The 16,232-nt window shown below is 45.3% G+C and overlaps 1 protein-coding gene across 1 annotated transcript in view; it reads right to left on the bottom strand.

The window, feature by feature from the left end:
* Nucleotides 1–12,206: 12,206 nt before the first annotated feature.
* The window catches only part of DHX35 (DEAH-box helicase 35), a 31,130-nt gene continuing 27,104 nt past the window's right edge, over nt 12,207–16,232 (bottom strand). Inside the window, exon 22 of the mRNA XM_086474618.1 lies at nt 12,207–13,902. Coding sequence (XP_086330744.1) covers nt 13,858–13,902 — 45 coding nt within the window. The 3' untranslated portion in view covers nt 12,207–13,857. The remainder of the gene's footprint in view (nt 13,903–16,232) is intronic.

Here is a 16,232-nt window from a genome sequence, read left to right as displayed (position 1 = left end):
CTTATTCTGTGCTCAACATCTGAGAAATATCCCCAGGTACAGAAACAGCTGCTCCTCCAACCAGACTCATTTCCAGAGCTTTGGGATCTCACAGAACTGTTCACAACTGTAGCTGAGAAGTATTTTCTAGTGAGACAATCTCCCAAATGTACCTAAATTTAAAATTAACTAAGAAAAAATATGAAATAATTTGGAATAAAAAATTTCGTAGGATCCAAAACAGCATTTCTGATTTTGCATTCCAACACAAAAATACCAAGTAAAAAAGATGTTTCATCTGATACTTGACATTTTAAATTCAAGTTTACCAAGGGAAAAAAAAAAACACATAAAAATATCAATGATTTACACAGTTCTATTTCCAGTTCTGTTAGAGCCACATAGGTGGGAGTCCATTGGTTTCAGTGGACAGATCTAACAGGTTTCCATATTATTGTCCTGTTAACAACCCTCATCTTCAGCTTCAGAAGTCCTGAGCTCAGAGTTGCAGAGATGGTGAAAGGCAATTGCTTAGCTGGTTCTACTTTTACTGTAGATTATTGATTTGAATTGCTTCATTTTTAGGCAAATGGTATGGTGAGTTTTGGGGAAATGACTCCACTGCCTGTATTAATATAGAAATAGTCATCTGCAGTACTTAGTCCAACATTTTCCTGGTTTATACCTTTTAAAATGTTTATTTTCAATAAACGCATCACCCTTTAGCAGTTGAGTCTCTTCCTACCTAAGCTAAGATGACACAGTTTTCATCTTGCAGCTATGTACTACAGGGCCTGTTCTCCATCCCACCACAGCAAGTGCTGCAGGTCATTTGTCAGCACTCAGAAGGTTGGCCCTTCTATCTGACAGATAACACCACGAGGGAAAAAAAAATTCTTAACAGAAAAAACCCACCAACTCCTCCCTTTATCAGGGAGGTCCTGCTTGTTCTAGGAAATTCTTTCTACCTTGGGAGTCAGAGTGAGCCAGTTCTCTCTGATTGACTTCCCATTGCGTTTTGGTGCTGTGAGCATTAATGCTGCTGTATGAGCTTCATTTGGGCAAACGCTGCTGTGCTGCTGTGTAGGGCGAAGGGGCTGAAAACTGGTTCAAATGCTGCAAAAGGAAGATGGTGCCGTGACTAGTGAGTGGGGCCAGATCATCACCACATCTGGGGGTAAACCAGGAGGGGGGATTTATTTGTAGACCATCCAGTTGAACTCTCCCTAAGTAAGCTGGGATTGAGGTGAACAAGGTGATCACCACTCTGTAGATGAAGCAGCAGGGCTTCCCCCAAAACAGCAAACATGCAGGAGGGCCAGGGAACAATTCTTAGCATTGAAGGGTTTCACACAAGCTTGTTTTCCCACCAGGACTAGTGGGAAAGGAATCAGAGGCAAACAACTGCTCCACCCAGGCAGAAAACCAGAGTCCTGGGGAGTGGAAGAAGAGTGCAACGGCAAGTGCTGCAGAAAGCACCTCTCCCCAGTGCAAGGATGCTCCATAGATCCTGCCTCCTAACTTGCTTCTGCTGAAGCCACTCAGTCCCAAACGAAGTTATGAACAGGTCTCACCCACTCCTTTGCTCCTGAAGCGGATGAGGACAATAGACATTTCTAGGCAGCTTGTCCCACTCCTGCCTGTGAGCAGCTTTCAAAACCCCTAGGTCTTACTGTGCCTTCCTCCAAGCCATCCTAGAGGATGGATCAAGAGGGCTGAAGGGCCCTCAGAAACTCCCCAGCCCTGCACATCCCTGCTGAACACCGAGCATTTCCCTCCAGCAGCTTCCCCATTCTCCCATTCCTCAGTGAGGTGCAGCACGAACGTTGCCTGGCCAGCGCTGCGCAGCCCTCTCTCATTCTCCTGCATTAGAATCTCTGATTTAATGTATATGTGCTCTTCATTTATCTAACAAGTTTATTCCTTTGTCAGATGCGGCCTCATATCAGAGGGCTGTGCTAAGACGGATACGCGGGGAATTTACTGCTATAACAGGTTTATTCTTACACCAGCTATTCATTTATGCAGACTCCCCTCTATTTGGCATCCCTGTGCCTGAGAGGCGGCAGGCAGGCGGGCTCCTGCACGGCACCCGCAGAGCGAGCCTGCATTGCCCTCCTGCGGCCGGCCGCTGGATCCGAGAGCCCGTACATTAATCATAGCAGCAGGAGTGTAAAATTCAATTTTACCTCTCCATTCATTCTGAGATGAGTTGAAGGCCGGCCTTGTACATATAAACCACACTTTACTTCATCAGAACCCTGGTAACAAATGGAGTGTCTTCTTCGGGGAGTTTAACCATCAAAAAACACCGCGCCATTTAATTCCACGCGTGCCTAGGGTCAAAGAAGGAGCTCTTGGCATCAGCAAATGCTTCAGCCCTCAGCTGCGCAGTAAACTATGTTTTAGAGATTGTTCCTCAATACGAAATGATCAGTCCATTTATCTGCTAAAGCAGCCTGTCTCTTTGTTCGGTCTCCCAATATTTTTTCCACTGACCTGATCTGGACAATAAACCAAAGTCATCTTAAGATATTCACCGTTCAATTTGTTACTTGAGTGCCTCCGAGCCCGGCTGTCCCTGCTGTCAGCATCGCAGACTCCCCAGCCTTTGCCGTTAACCCAACTGCCTGTGCCGGACTGCCCTAACCCCGGGCCTGGAGCAGTGCAGCAGCACTGCCCGCTCTGCCCGGCTCACAGCGATGGGCTCTCCACTGGCGATAACTGTATGGGCCCAGCTACTGCCACGTCCCAAAGCCCTGGCAAGGTGTTTTGCCCAACGTCCCTCTCACACCAAATACACAAACAGCACTTGTACAAGGATTTGTGCCCCCCTGCTCCCTGGGGAGCTGCTTTTGCAGAGCTGCAGCCACGCTCCTTCCCCCAAGCCAGTGCGATGCTGGTCACCTTTTACAAGAGGTAGCCGATCTCTGCTCAGAGGGTGCAGCATGCCCCCCCTTTTCACCCTCACTTTCTCGTGGTTGTGGTGAGTTTTACCAGCTTTGACTGAAGAGGGCTTAGAAGCCCCACCATAGTCTCCTAAGTGAACGTTATCAACCACTGAGCCATCACACAGAGTAGCAATTTACGGCTTATCTGTCTCATTCTATAGTTATAATGTTGACAGTCTTGCAGCAGAGTGTGGTGCTGACATCCCAAGAGCTAAAGTCAGGAACTCAACATCCTTGCAGCTCTTTGCATGCTTATTAGCAAAGGTCAACGAATGGTGTAGCCACGTCCATCTCCCTCAGAAGAGCATACAGCTCATGCACAGCTGAATCACTGTTGGCTGTCAGCATCCCACTGGCATCCGAGTTCTGGGTTTCCAGTTTTGGAACTGGTTCACATACATCTGCATCAGCTTATAGGAGCCTTTTAGAAACTCAGTTCTGTGAGAGTTTTCACAGTACCCCAAAGAGCTGAGGTCCCACCGGGACTATTACCTCAAACTCACTTTTCCTTGGCTATCTTAGCTGGGTTTCCCACTAATGCCGTGTGGGAATGCCACGAACCTTATCCTTTAGCACCAACAGTCCCTTTGCATTGCATGGAAGATTAGACACCTACACAAGGCTGTGGTGTCCACTATAGGAGCCAGAAGTCCAGAAGTTAGACCTTGCAGATCCCTGACTCATGTTCAGAGCCTTTTCATGCGTATAGCTGTAAATAACTAATGCAAGTTTACACTACAGCGATGGAGGGATTTAATCTTTAAAGATGTTAAAAGAACTTCCAAACCACCAAACCATTCTTGCTACTCAGACAAGAAGCTGCCTAGAAAAGCTGCTTCTTATAATCATTTAATTTGATCCACTTGCCAGTTTTTATTATGCATTTGCCACATGTCACTACATAAGAGTTCCATATTGCCTGTTCAGCAGCACGTAAGCACCAAGATCTTAACAGCAACCTGCTGACGGCAGGAGCTTTTGCAATAGTCCCCACCTTGATTGCGTCACACCAACACTTCAGCCAAAACAACACGGGCACGCAGAAGCAAACGAGAGATGTTGCAAAGTCTCAAGAACAGCACTTTCATTTCATGGTAAAGGCCCAGTGAGTTGGAGAGCTGTGAGTGTGCACGTGTGTGTGCAGAGCGCGGCTTGGAGAGGTGAAGCCTAGATAGGTGGGCAGTTGCAAAGGCAGCTATAACCTTGATTTTGTTTTTCCAGAAAACTTTTCATTAGAAAGGTTTTGATCTTTTTTTCCAAGGAAGATTCTAAAACTTTATCCAAGCTTTGAAGTTTCACCCTGCTTCTATTGCTTTTTTTTAAATAGAAAGTGAGGGCAAGCAACCCTCATTTGCAAGCCTGCATTTTTCTGCAGTAGAAAAGCATGGGGAGGAGATACGTGGCAAACTGCTTTCTGCCACTCAGCTACGTTAGGAGAGGGGAGAGATGGAGGACTCCCTTTCTCTACTAATTTTCCTCCAGTGACCACGAAGGGGGAATTAAAGGGAGACAAGTGACACAACTAAACCCAAAAATCTAAAAGAGCAATTGAAGCGAGCAAAAAAGTGCAACTCAAATCAAGCACAGTGTTTAAAGATCAGTCAGCACTGAGAAATATCAGATGTCAGCAATCTGCTAATTCCAGTTTTAGAAAGAAGAGTTTTCTCTCAAAATGTTTCAGCTAGCTTTGGCGAGAAAACTCCAAACACACAAACCCACTTGCCAAAAAACATTTTTGCCTTCCAGAAAGCATCATGTTTGTGGGTGTCAATATATCTGACAGACGTTACAGTCTCCTACTGCTGTAAGAAATAAAATTTCACCATATTTATCCTTCAGTAAAATGAACTACAAATGGATTTACTCAGTGAGAGACAAAGTCAACAGCAAAATTCAGATGTTCCAGTTCTTTCTGTCTTCAACCAAAAACTCATTCCAGAACAAAATTCTGGAGGGAGGAGGCAGATACACAATGTTTATCTTCTAACTTCTGTAAAAATACACAAACCAGTCCACTCCAAAGCGGTCTATAGTACCCCTGGACTCCTTGAAGGTGTTTCTCCCTGGAGAGCCCACCTTGGGAAGGCCTGTGGTGGTGACAGGTGCTCGTGCTGTGCCTACCTCCACGGCTCCGCCAGGTGCCATCATCATGGCTTTGCCCTGGTCAAAGCTCTGTTAGGCTCAGCTCAACTCTCTTCTCACTGCACCTAATGCAGGAATTCTGGTAAAGCCTGAAATACCTGTCTTGCCAGAAATTATTGCTTGCTTAGGCACAAGGGTTCCTGTAAAGCTTCCAAACCCTAATGGGAACTTCACTCAAATCACTGAGTAGTCGGTTCTTATATATTTCAGCTTTCCTAGTCCCTGGGATCTCCTCCTACAATATATTTTCCCTCTGTATTCCACTTCTCACACAGACAAGACAAACTTAGATAGACTAAAAAGGACTTGTTGAAAAAGGAACAAGAATTAGGAGGCATCTGCAAAAAGCTTTCAGATGGAAAACAGCAAGAGGCCCTAGCGCAGATCCAGAGCAGCAGCTGTTCTTACCAGCCATGTACCTGCAGCCCTGCTCTCACCATTGCTGCCTTCATTCATCATTTAATGACAAGCATTTTCCACTTGGACTTCCTCTCTCATCTTCATAAGTCTTCCTTGTGGTACAGGACATCCTCAGGAGGCCTCCAAATGGTGCTTAAACTGAAAGGTGCAAAGATGAATAGCAGTAATGATACCCACAGGGTAACCTGCAGAGCACGTGAGCACATGCCACAAATCCTACTTACAACATAGCACCAGCGGGGACATTTTGAACAGTAATATCCTAGGGGTTCTTGAGAGGATTGAGTGGTGCAATTTACCATTTAAAGAATTTACTTAAAATCGGCTTTTTCCATGGATGTTTTCTTGGCAGGATGAGAACCAGAGTATAACATGAGTCTGGACAGCTGCATGGAAGAAAACCCAACTCGTGCGTGCTCTCAAGGCTAGGGGACATGGACGCCTTACGACTTCACCATGGCCACGTGGGCACCCTTAGCCAAATCAAGGGGGAATGACAGCCTGTTTGCTTTCACCACAGCGAGAGCACTGTGCGCTGCTCCAAACAAGAAGCACATACACAAGCCCTAATAACTGGCTCCATCGCTATATGGTGAGCCCCACAAGCTAGATCGTGTGTCCAAACCCCAGGCTGACTCCCTCTCATGCAGGTGCTCAGACCGGCAAGCCAGTTGTGAAGGCAGATTTTGTAACAGAGCCAGGACCTCTGGAAATGCTCCAGTGCAGCGGGTCCCATGCAGGCAGCTGTGGGAGGAATCGCTTTCTGCTTCTCCATCTAAAGTGAGAGGCTCCAAGGCTTCTCCGATCAATCCCTTGGCACTGTAACACATCGCTTTCTCATCGGTGCCTCTTCCTGGAGTGCAAAGGGTTAAATCAGCATCAGCTGCAATTTCCAAGAAACCAGAGAGATTTTGAGCGCCTTGCTCAGCTCTGAACCCCCCCACCAGTGTGCTGGGCTGCCCACCAGCCCTCTAGGGAGCTGCAAAGAGCCCTTTTTGGTATCCTGACTGGTCTGACAGCTCCTAATGGCCATCGGTATTTCATACTGTCTCAGCCTGTATTCACAGGTCAGAGCAGGACTGTGATCAATGCCTCACACAAGCGCTACCCCAGCCCGTGCCCGCACAGCAGCAGGGCCAGGTCTGTGTGCGGGACCCACCTCCCCTGCCAACGGCCGCCTCTGAAATTACAGCGGGCGTCTGGGCTCCAGCAGAGGAAGGACATTCCTTTCGGTGACAAGCAGCTTTTGGGACACAGTTTTGCTGATCTGTTTTTCTAGATAAAGTGCATCTCTTGCTTCTCTGCTCCTCTTCTAAGTCCTGACATGTTCCCGTCCCTGAAGGCATCTGCTAAGGTCTGTGCCCTGTCGTCCCAGGTAGCGAACACCCACGTGTATACCCACACGCTTGAAAACAGCCTTCGGCCTCCCAAAACGTTAATAGGCAAGGGGAAGAACAGGAGGGAGGCAGGATTAACTCTGCCTTACAAACAGATCTTGCTCTCAGCAGCAGGACTGAACACAAGCCCGGCTCTTTCAGGTCCTAACTCATCTGACAGGGTTCCTTCCCTGCTCTCGCTTGAGCAGGGCTGTCGCACGGCTCGTGGGTCGCTTACAAAACCCTGATATCTCACCAGATACCGAAAAGAGAAACAGCCGTTCTGTAAAACGTGGCTCATGGAAGATGTTTCCTGGCATCAAAACATTCTCTGTCTGATGGGATTATCTTTCTGCCAAGAGGCATCTGCAATAAACAACCTATTTCTTGGCCTGAAGGGAGCCAAGAAGCTGTTGTGATTTTTTGTCCTGCTCTTTTCTCCTGCAAGTTTTGACTTTGCCCAGCAAAGTAGTACGGGATGCAAAGTGTACAGGGAACCAGTGGGTGATCCCTGGGTCAGGTCTGAGACCCGCTGACCTTGCAGGGACCCTTGCAGGCAAAGGCTCCGCAAGCAAAGCAGGACTCATGCCTCTGCCCTGCAGGGAAACCTGCCCGCTGCCAGGGCATCTGCGAGAGACAATGGGAAACTGTGCTGGCCATCACTCACCCCCAGCATAGGAATCATCCTCCTCCAATTTCTTCCTGCAAAGCTCCTCCATCTAAGCCCTGTCCCCCTCCTGCCTCTCCCTGCAGCACCCAGCTTGGCAGGAGGAGAGCACAGGGAGCAACCTTCGGACCTGGAAGCCACCATGGGAACAGCGAGGGCGAGATCTGCAGCTGCACCCAGCTGCAACCATCTCCTGCGCTTACACTGTCAATAGCAATCAGGGTTTCCTCGCACGGTGCTCCTGTGCTGCTGTGCTCGCCGGGAACTGCTAAGGAGGACTAAAATAAAATCGAAATACAAATTAAATATATTTATTTCTTTTAAATTATAATTACGATTCTAGAAAGGAGGAAGAAGGGAGTTTTCCCAGGCAATTCTTGATATCTCATAATTGGTAACACAGCTAAATATAACCTCCGCATCTCAGAGCCTCGCAAAACTGCAGCCCTGCAAGACGACTGTGGAACGGAGCAGGCAGCCATTTTTCCATCCTCTAAGAGAAATCACATCTACCACGCTGCCATGAACAGAACGGGATTTTTTTTTTGCCCTAAACTGTCGATTTTGTTTATCACAATAGGAGCTAGAATCCAACACGGATCAGAAATTCCTTTGTACTGGATATGACAGCTGCTGCTCCGAAGCATGGACAAACTGGGAAGGAGATAAGAGCCAAGCGGGAGGAGGGTGGTCTGGATCCACCTACCTCCAGGGAAGCACACACCTAAGGACTGCCACACCAGGGCACCTCACCGCCTTCACCCTGTCTGAGCAAAGCCAGCAGCAGACGCTTACAGGAAGAAACACAGCACGTCCCTACCCCACACACGTGTCCCTTCACACGCTCCACAGGGCTGGACTGTATTTTGGACACAGACTGCTATTTTCAAAATACAGGTCATGGACTTCTGGTCCTTGTGCTGTTCTGAGCCTTGTTCACGTCTCCAGAGCTCCCCAGGTACTCCTGCAAGCAGAACTGGCCCCAGTGCATGGGTCACTTCCCTCCAGGGTTTTCAATTTTACCAAGTTTTGCTGGAAGGAGGCACTTTGCCAGTTTACCAGTATTTCAGAGAGGAAAATCCACATGGTTAATGCTGACTTTCAACCAAGTCAGCTTCACCAATTGAACACTAGAAGAACTTTTCGGTACACGTAACTCAGTTACAAAGCAAGATACGAAAAGAATACCAGTGTGGGGAAAGAAGAAAGGTCTAAGTAACCAAGAAGATTCGCAGCCTTAGACTGACACTTCAGTAATCTTCCAGGGAACACATTTTGTTAACGGAGGCCATTGCTCCAGCCTTAGGCTTTGATTCCACGGGAGGATCTCTGTGGATGCACAGAGCCCACGTGCAGGAATTTTGAACTTGAAGGATTCTATTAGCTGTTCATTTTCTTATTCCGAAAGTATTTCTAATAGCCAAGAAGGCCGCAAAATTTCGTTTGTTGAAAAACAGAGCTGTAGCAGGAAGTAGGACAAAAAAGTGAAAACCCCCTCTTTTAATTTCAACTAGGGTTGGTCACTTAGATAAGCTAAGTATAAAAGGCAGTAACAAATGCTGTCAGTCTCCTTGCAGTTTTAACACCCTCCCAACCCAGCACACTGCTGTACCTCCAGCTGCAGTTTACAGTAAAGGTGCCATTTCTTATCACTCGGTGTGTAATTGAAAAACCACTATTTATTGGTTGGGATTTTGGGTTTTTGGGGGGGCATTCTGTTCATTTTTAAACCAGTGGGGCACACAGCACTCTGGGCTTTTTCACTAATCTCTGCACTTCCAATACTGACTTTAGCCCATAGTCAGTGACAGCTTTTTCCTTTACCCTTTCTCATCCCACTTATCACTAAACTAAATTTAATGTCAAAACTGAAGAATAAGAAAAACTTTTATGAATTGGCCAATTATTTGTTCCCCAAGATACTACCACCTGAAACTGATGCCTGCCATCTACTGGCACCTTTCTCAAAATGCAGTTTTAAGCCAAAAACGCGCAGCTTGAGAAAGCTCATAAAGAAAGTTGAAGTTATTCACGGACAAAAGGAAAACCCTGTACAAGATCTCAAGGACAAAAGCTCTGCAAGTCGGAGAACAGACCAGAAACTGGACAGAAGGTCAGTTTCTCCATATGCCTCATACGTTCATCTTGCAACTTATTCTAAGTCCCAGTAGAGGGACTTACTCTAAATGCTGAGTTGTATTGTGGACTTTGCCAGTTGTTGATAGCACAGCCACTTGATAGAGAATAATATAAAGTTATGAAATTAAAGTAATAAACACTGGTTCTAAGATGCCTTCAAGGACATTGCTCAACAGTGATGAACTATCCCAGTAAGTGACACTTACCAGAACGACAGGATGATACCAGTTACCAATACACATTGATGCTCCCTAACGAGGGGGTTCTGAAGGGCTAGTGGAAAACACAGATACAGATGATTTTGCTTCGTAAAGAAAGCAGCTGAAACATAAGGAGTGATTTTGACAACCACATTTCAGAATAGAGTCACCCTTCAAATTCAAAGATGGTGCCTTGTCTCGGTGGTTTTCACCCCCAGCACGGCAGGGCGGGCGGCTGAGCCCAGCCTCGCACCCCTCCGCAGCGCTGCCGGCACCATGCCTGGGCTCCCGCGCCAGCAGCGGCCTGTCCCACGAACCAGCAGCCCGGTCCTCAACTCCAGGACTGCCGGGCAGGGGGTTTATCACAAAAGTCACACAAGAGGGACAAGTGCAGCAGTACTGGCTCAGCTAATTCATTCCCAATCAGCTTCTGGAAGTTTAGTTTCCCAGCAGCCAAGCCAGCAGCTCGGTAACCACCTGCTCAGCAGCAGTCGGAGGAGTCAACAAGCAAAGCGCTGCTGTGAGTCACCCCGTGAAGCGGTGATGAAGAAATCCTGCACCTATTTGCACCTTCCCTGCAGACACCTCTGCCCTTTTCTCTCCCTCCTTCCCTACAGCCAAGGCTCCCAACAGAATCAGAGAAGCCTAGCCCTCCCTTGTAATCAGCAATGTCTTCGAAGAATACAGCTGGAACCACCGAAACATTTCCAGTGTCTTGCAGCCCTGTCATCCCTCACGCAGAAGCGCTGCTCCAACACCCTCCCCAGCTCCGTCCTGTTCTGCCGTTTGCTGGAACAGGAAACTATTCACTGCTTCCACCTGCCCACCAGCCAGGAAAGATCTGAACCACCAGATCTAGAGCAATTCATGCAGACAGCTGATTCTGGTAAACTGCTTTTTTGGGTTCAAAGATGCGCGGTACCCGATTCACCGCTTTTCCCCAATGCCTGTCTGCAACGTGCTCATCGTAATACATACATAAAACTAACTCTGCTTAAAAATAAGTTACAGCACATCACCCTGATGTACCTTCAGAGAACACTGCTGTGTGCACGGCCCAGTTACATATCCTATTATATAGGCACGTGTATCATAAAGCACTGAGAAGAAATGAGTTACCTCTCCCTTATCTAGTTCCCCTTTTTCATTTCAGTCTTTTAATTACTTCTTTTTCTTCAGATTAACCAGAAGAGTTGTGACTGTTTTCCCATCCGCTTACCAGAATTATTTTTGATCTACAGGATGGGAAATATATTTCAATTAATATTGTCTTGGCTGAACTTTTATTCCAATTTAGCTTCATTTTATTCTATAACTGACAATACTGAAGTCATGAGTAGAAATACTGAAAGCACTTTCTGACAGACTCCAGGAGTATAGCTTTTTTTCCCCATAGCAATTTGACATTAATGGATCGTAAATTTACTTTTTAAAAAACATCCGTCTCCTTGCCAGTGGTGTCACGACTTCTATTTCAAGCAGCATTTTGATTCAAGAACCTAATATTTTAATCTCATTTTCTAAAAGCCAGGTTTAAAATCCTTAAACTGTTTTACAAACTCCTGACAAGCATCTTCAAATGACTCCAACCTCCCCCACAACAGCACCCAGACTGTTTACGCAGCAAAGAGCTAACAACAAGGCACAGGTGCCCATCTCCTTAATCAAAGTTACTTAAGGCATAATGCTACGTACAAATTTAGCAGAGCGCTGTAGGCCAAACTTTTACAAAGCAAAAAGATTTTCAGGTCTTTTAAGTTTTGAGTCTCTTGTCTTCAAACACCTTCAAAGGGTCCACACTTCTGATGCAAGCAGCGCTGTCTCTCTGAAGGTAACCTTAATCCAGACACGAAACCCACTTATTCCTAGCCTGCGCCTGCCTGTTCTGTGCCTGCCCCTCTGGCAACACCCCAACAGCGCGTTAAACTGCGAAAAAGACAAGTCTCCATTTCTGGCTTTGTTTACAAAGACCCATTGCACTCAGCCTTATGAAAGCACAATTGCTTGCAGCGTGTTACAAAGCTCGTACATCCCTGGGTTCTGAACTCAGTGGGAGTCACCATCATTCCAAGACAAAATTTTGCAGCTGTACAGCCAAGTAAAAGAACACCTGGAGAAGAGAGTTCTCCAGAACCACCGAAATGCTCAGAACTGGCAAACGAAGTGGCCATCCCCTGACAGCCCATCGCAATTCAGACCACTACAGTATCACCACCCAGTACGCTGGGAAACCACCCACCACTCAGGCTGAGGCAATGCATTCTCAAGCTTCCTTGATTCAATGGTTTTATTTTTCTTAAGAATACTTCCAGAGGACAGAGAGACACGGGCATTTTACAAGTCTTCATACTCAGTTCTTTCTCTGATCCTTTAAAAGAAAAAACCTGCAAATTTGATCTTTTTAGTAAGTGCCAACACTGCTCTCAGCTCTGGCTAGGAAACAGTCCCTGCCCCAAAGAGCTTCCACTCTAGGAAAGAGAGTAATACAAAGGTGAGGTTCACAGGGAAAACAACAAGGAAGGTGACACGGTTTGTCATGCTGCTGGTGCCATACAGGGAGACTGGTACATCCGTTCGTGCTGGCAGTCAGTACGCAGACACTGAGTAGACCACACATTGCACACGACAGAACATGTTCACTCTGCAGGTGTTTGGAAGGGAGAAGGTAAAGAAGCTCTCCAGAAAGTTTTCAAGGCAGTCCTGTGATGAGGAAGGCATTCGTTCTATGTAGAAATTTTTGCCTATTTACATCCTTTTTTTAAAAAAAGAAAATAAAATTATAGTCAACATGCCAAAACTACATTCATCAAATCAGTCGCCTTACAAAAATAAAATTTTCAAACCATGTGTTTCCAAAATAAATATCAATAGGGTTGGGAAAAAATAAATACATGTAACCAAGCTGTGTTGTTAAAACACAAAAAGGTACAGTTCCTTACTGAACAGTGGCCATGGAGTCCCGATTAAAGCAGCAACTGTTCAGAGCATCCTTCTCTTACAGTAACACATGAAGAAGAGTCCCAAGCAGCAAAGAACAGATTCTTAATAAAAGAAATATCTAGGACTGTGTTCCTTACGGGAGAGTACAGAACATTTTCATCTTTGCTGAACGACAGGGGCGAAAAAACAGTTTTCCACGACAGACCCCTGCTGAAATTTTCTGGTACTGCCAAGCCGTGAGAGGCTAACATCCCTTCTCTTGTTAGGGAAAAAAACGAAAAAGCAAGCAGCCTCATCTGTGAATTTGATTGTTTGTGAACACACGTGTACGGTTCCCTGATTGAGCAAAAAATGAATCCTTCTTTAAAATGCTGAGCTACTCTTCCTCCCCCTCCCCAAACAGCAACTCTGGTGTACGGAAACAAGACATAATATGACGCTGCCTACAGGAGGACTGCTGCAGCAGCGGGAGCCAGGGGCAGCTCGACCTCTGGCAGCAGACTTTTACTGCTTGGGAGCACAAGCTGCACCAGTTCGGGATGGTCCAACATGAAACCAATGCTTCCATGGCAGCCCCTTGTATTTCAAGGGCTAATTCATTGCCCTGAGCTCCTGCTGTCAGGAGTCAGTCTCAGTTTGGCCGGTAGTAGTCACAGTGCTCTAGGTAACAGGAGGCAGGGGACCCTATTCCCCACTCTCATAAGGCAGCCGTACCACACCAGGAAATCAGTTTCCTTCTTGAAGGTTTCAGGTTTTTGTGGTCCTGTATGTCCTCTTACTTTTTAAATTGCTTTTCTACCTATTTAAAAGGAGCAACATGCCCAGATTAACAACAGTGGTCAAGTAGGCAGAGAATAAAATGTCCACAATGCAAGCTCTACGTAGGTTTACAATGTACTGGTCATGCATAAACCCCTACAGATCCTGGCAGGCATTTAAACATTGAAGTCGATGTAAGATCAAATTGCTAATGAACTGACTGTTGAATGGACTGTAACCAGCTTGAAATCACTGGTAGGTTCTGCATCTGATGTCATGTCAAATCAGTGGTCATCTACTTTAACCCTTTTTGCTTTCAAGGAAAGATGCTGCAAGAAAAGAAGAGAAAAGAAAAATTGCTTAGCATATACACAATTAGAAAGATATTCAACTAGAATGCTTTCCGTCTTTAATGCCAAATTCAATAAATTCTTGTACAAATATCAAAGACCACCCTTCCCAAGCTCCAATTGTTACTGATATAGTCAAAATAAACCTATGAAATCAAAAACCCACATGTATCCCCAAGTGATATTCTGGCTTGGTATAAAATACCACCTTCTAGTACCCCTGTACTAACTGCAAGCATAGGAACAATTTCCCACCGGAAGCAAGTTGCCAGAAAGGGACATGTGCTCCCAACACCACACGTGCAGAAACACCAGGAGTACATACATGAGGCACAAGACTTCATATACATATGTATATATTAATATATACCTTAATATATTAGTTACTTATACGTTAATATGCGTTAATATATTAGTTACTTATACAAGTAACTAACGTATTAACACTGCAACTTCAGTTGCATTGGACCTGTGAACCTTCACGCTCTTAAAGAAAAGACCTACAGAAATGTGAAAGGAAAACATGAAGACAGTCCTGCAAAATTCGGAATGAGACATCATTGACTGAGAGCATGATCAAGCTGTAGAGGAAAATCTTTTCACAGAGAATCCTATTCAGTTGTACTTTGTTTTTAACTTGATACAGGAATAAAAATTCTCATATTTCAGGAATCTCTTATTAGCACAAAGACGTATCTTTCAGTAGAAAAAGGGTCTAAATGTCTGTAAATTAGCAGAAGTTCATATGTATTGCAATGGCTTGCTTATTCAAATTTTACATGTGTAACTCAAAGCTTTACACAACGGGAATATTTCTGATTTTTAAACATTTCATAAAGACACCCAAGCCTTTTGGCTGAGAAACATAACTGACCAAGCTGGAAAAGAATTTTCCTCAAAACCAGCACCATCCTCCAGAGCTTCCATTTATTTTCAGATGTAGGCACTGCTTAGGTCATGCTGCAAACTGAGTTCATCTCTACCAAATCAAAAGGATGGCAATGGTAAAACTTCGGTTCTGATGCAGTTTCACAGAATATCTACAACAGCGGTAGTACTACCTTGAAAAACACGTTCTCTCAGTCAGTTAGGTGGTACTATTCGAGACAAGCCTTCTTCACTTACAAAAAGCAACTCGAGTTTTGCCTGAACAAGTCGTCGAGTCACGCTCCCCAACACCTACCTAACCTAAAGGAAAACCTCACCCCAAAACTGAGCCCGTGGAGAGGTCATATCATAATGGGGCGTTGTGTTGTGCGTGGGATGCTACAACACGTAAATATGTGAGTCAAAAGGACTAATTATTCCAGGAGCAGATTTGATACAACTGGAACATCGGCTCATCTCCTTTCCACACCACGCTTGCAGAATGTCCAACAGCAGCTAGAGACTCAGGGGTCTACCCTGCAGGGGTCATTACTGCCTGTGTCAAATGCGTTATAGAGAAAAAAGCAGGAAATATTCAGCTACTGAGTATTTATAGATGGCAAGTGTCGGGATAACCAAGATGAATTATCCAAGCTCAACACAAAAAAACCCAACCCTCTCAAGGCTATTACATGGACAGATGCCAGTGCTGCCATACACTGTAGCCACACAGGTATGTCCTAAGGTGCTCCGTGCACCACAGTGTTTTTCTTTTTTCCAAAAACCCCAGGAAGTAAAAGAAAGCAAACATCAGATTCTCAGAAGAGTCAAATAGCAAATGGGTAAATCAGAAACAGCCATTTCTGCACCACGGCTGCTCATAAGCACGAACAGATCTCTTGTTTTGCATAGGTCTGATATGCAAGTGCACTGTTTCACTTCACTAATTCATAAACATAACATAAAGCTTGGTAGTTGCTAATCTCCCATGGGAAATTCACCTGCAAGATCACTCTGGTAATCTTGCCCGTACCGTATTTACATGCAACGTGGTATCAACAGCTCCTACATAACTAACATTTAGATTTTATTTAATATTTAATATTTAATACCAAGCCAGTTCTCAGAATGACCAATGAATAAGTCTAGATTGACGGATTCACAAGGGACAGAGTTGATAAAGGACAGTGATAACTATTGAAAGATACTTGTAAAGAAAAGGTACGTACATCACACGCAACAGAGCTTGCAATACAGGTTTGCACAAACGGCAGCTGTTCTTTGCCATATCAGGTTTGAACAGATCAGAGCAAATTTTTTTCGCAAAGGCTCCTCTAAAATTATTGTGGAAAGTATGACCACTGCCTAGCTACAGCGCTGCTCAGAGAAGTGCTACCAAGTGCCTGGGTTCAAGTCTAAAACGGTTGAAGGCTTCATTTACC

Source organism: Leptosomus discolor, chromosome 17 (assembly GCF_034619465.1).
Source record: "Leptosomus discolor isolate bLepDis1 chromosome 17, bLepDis1.hap2, whole genome shotgun sequence".
NCBI classification, from domain to species: Eukaryota; Metazoa; Chordata; class Aves; order Leptosomiformes; family Leptosomidae; genus Leptosomus; species Leptosomus discolor.
The sequence above is the reverse complement of the archived record's forward strand: the minus strand, read 5'-3'. Positions and strand labels throughout refer to the sequence as shown.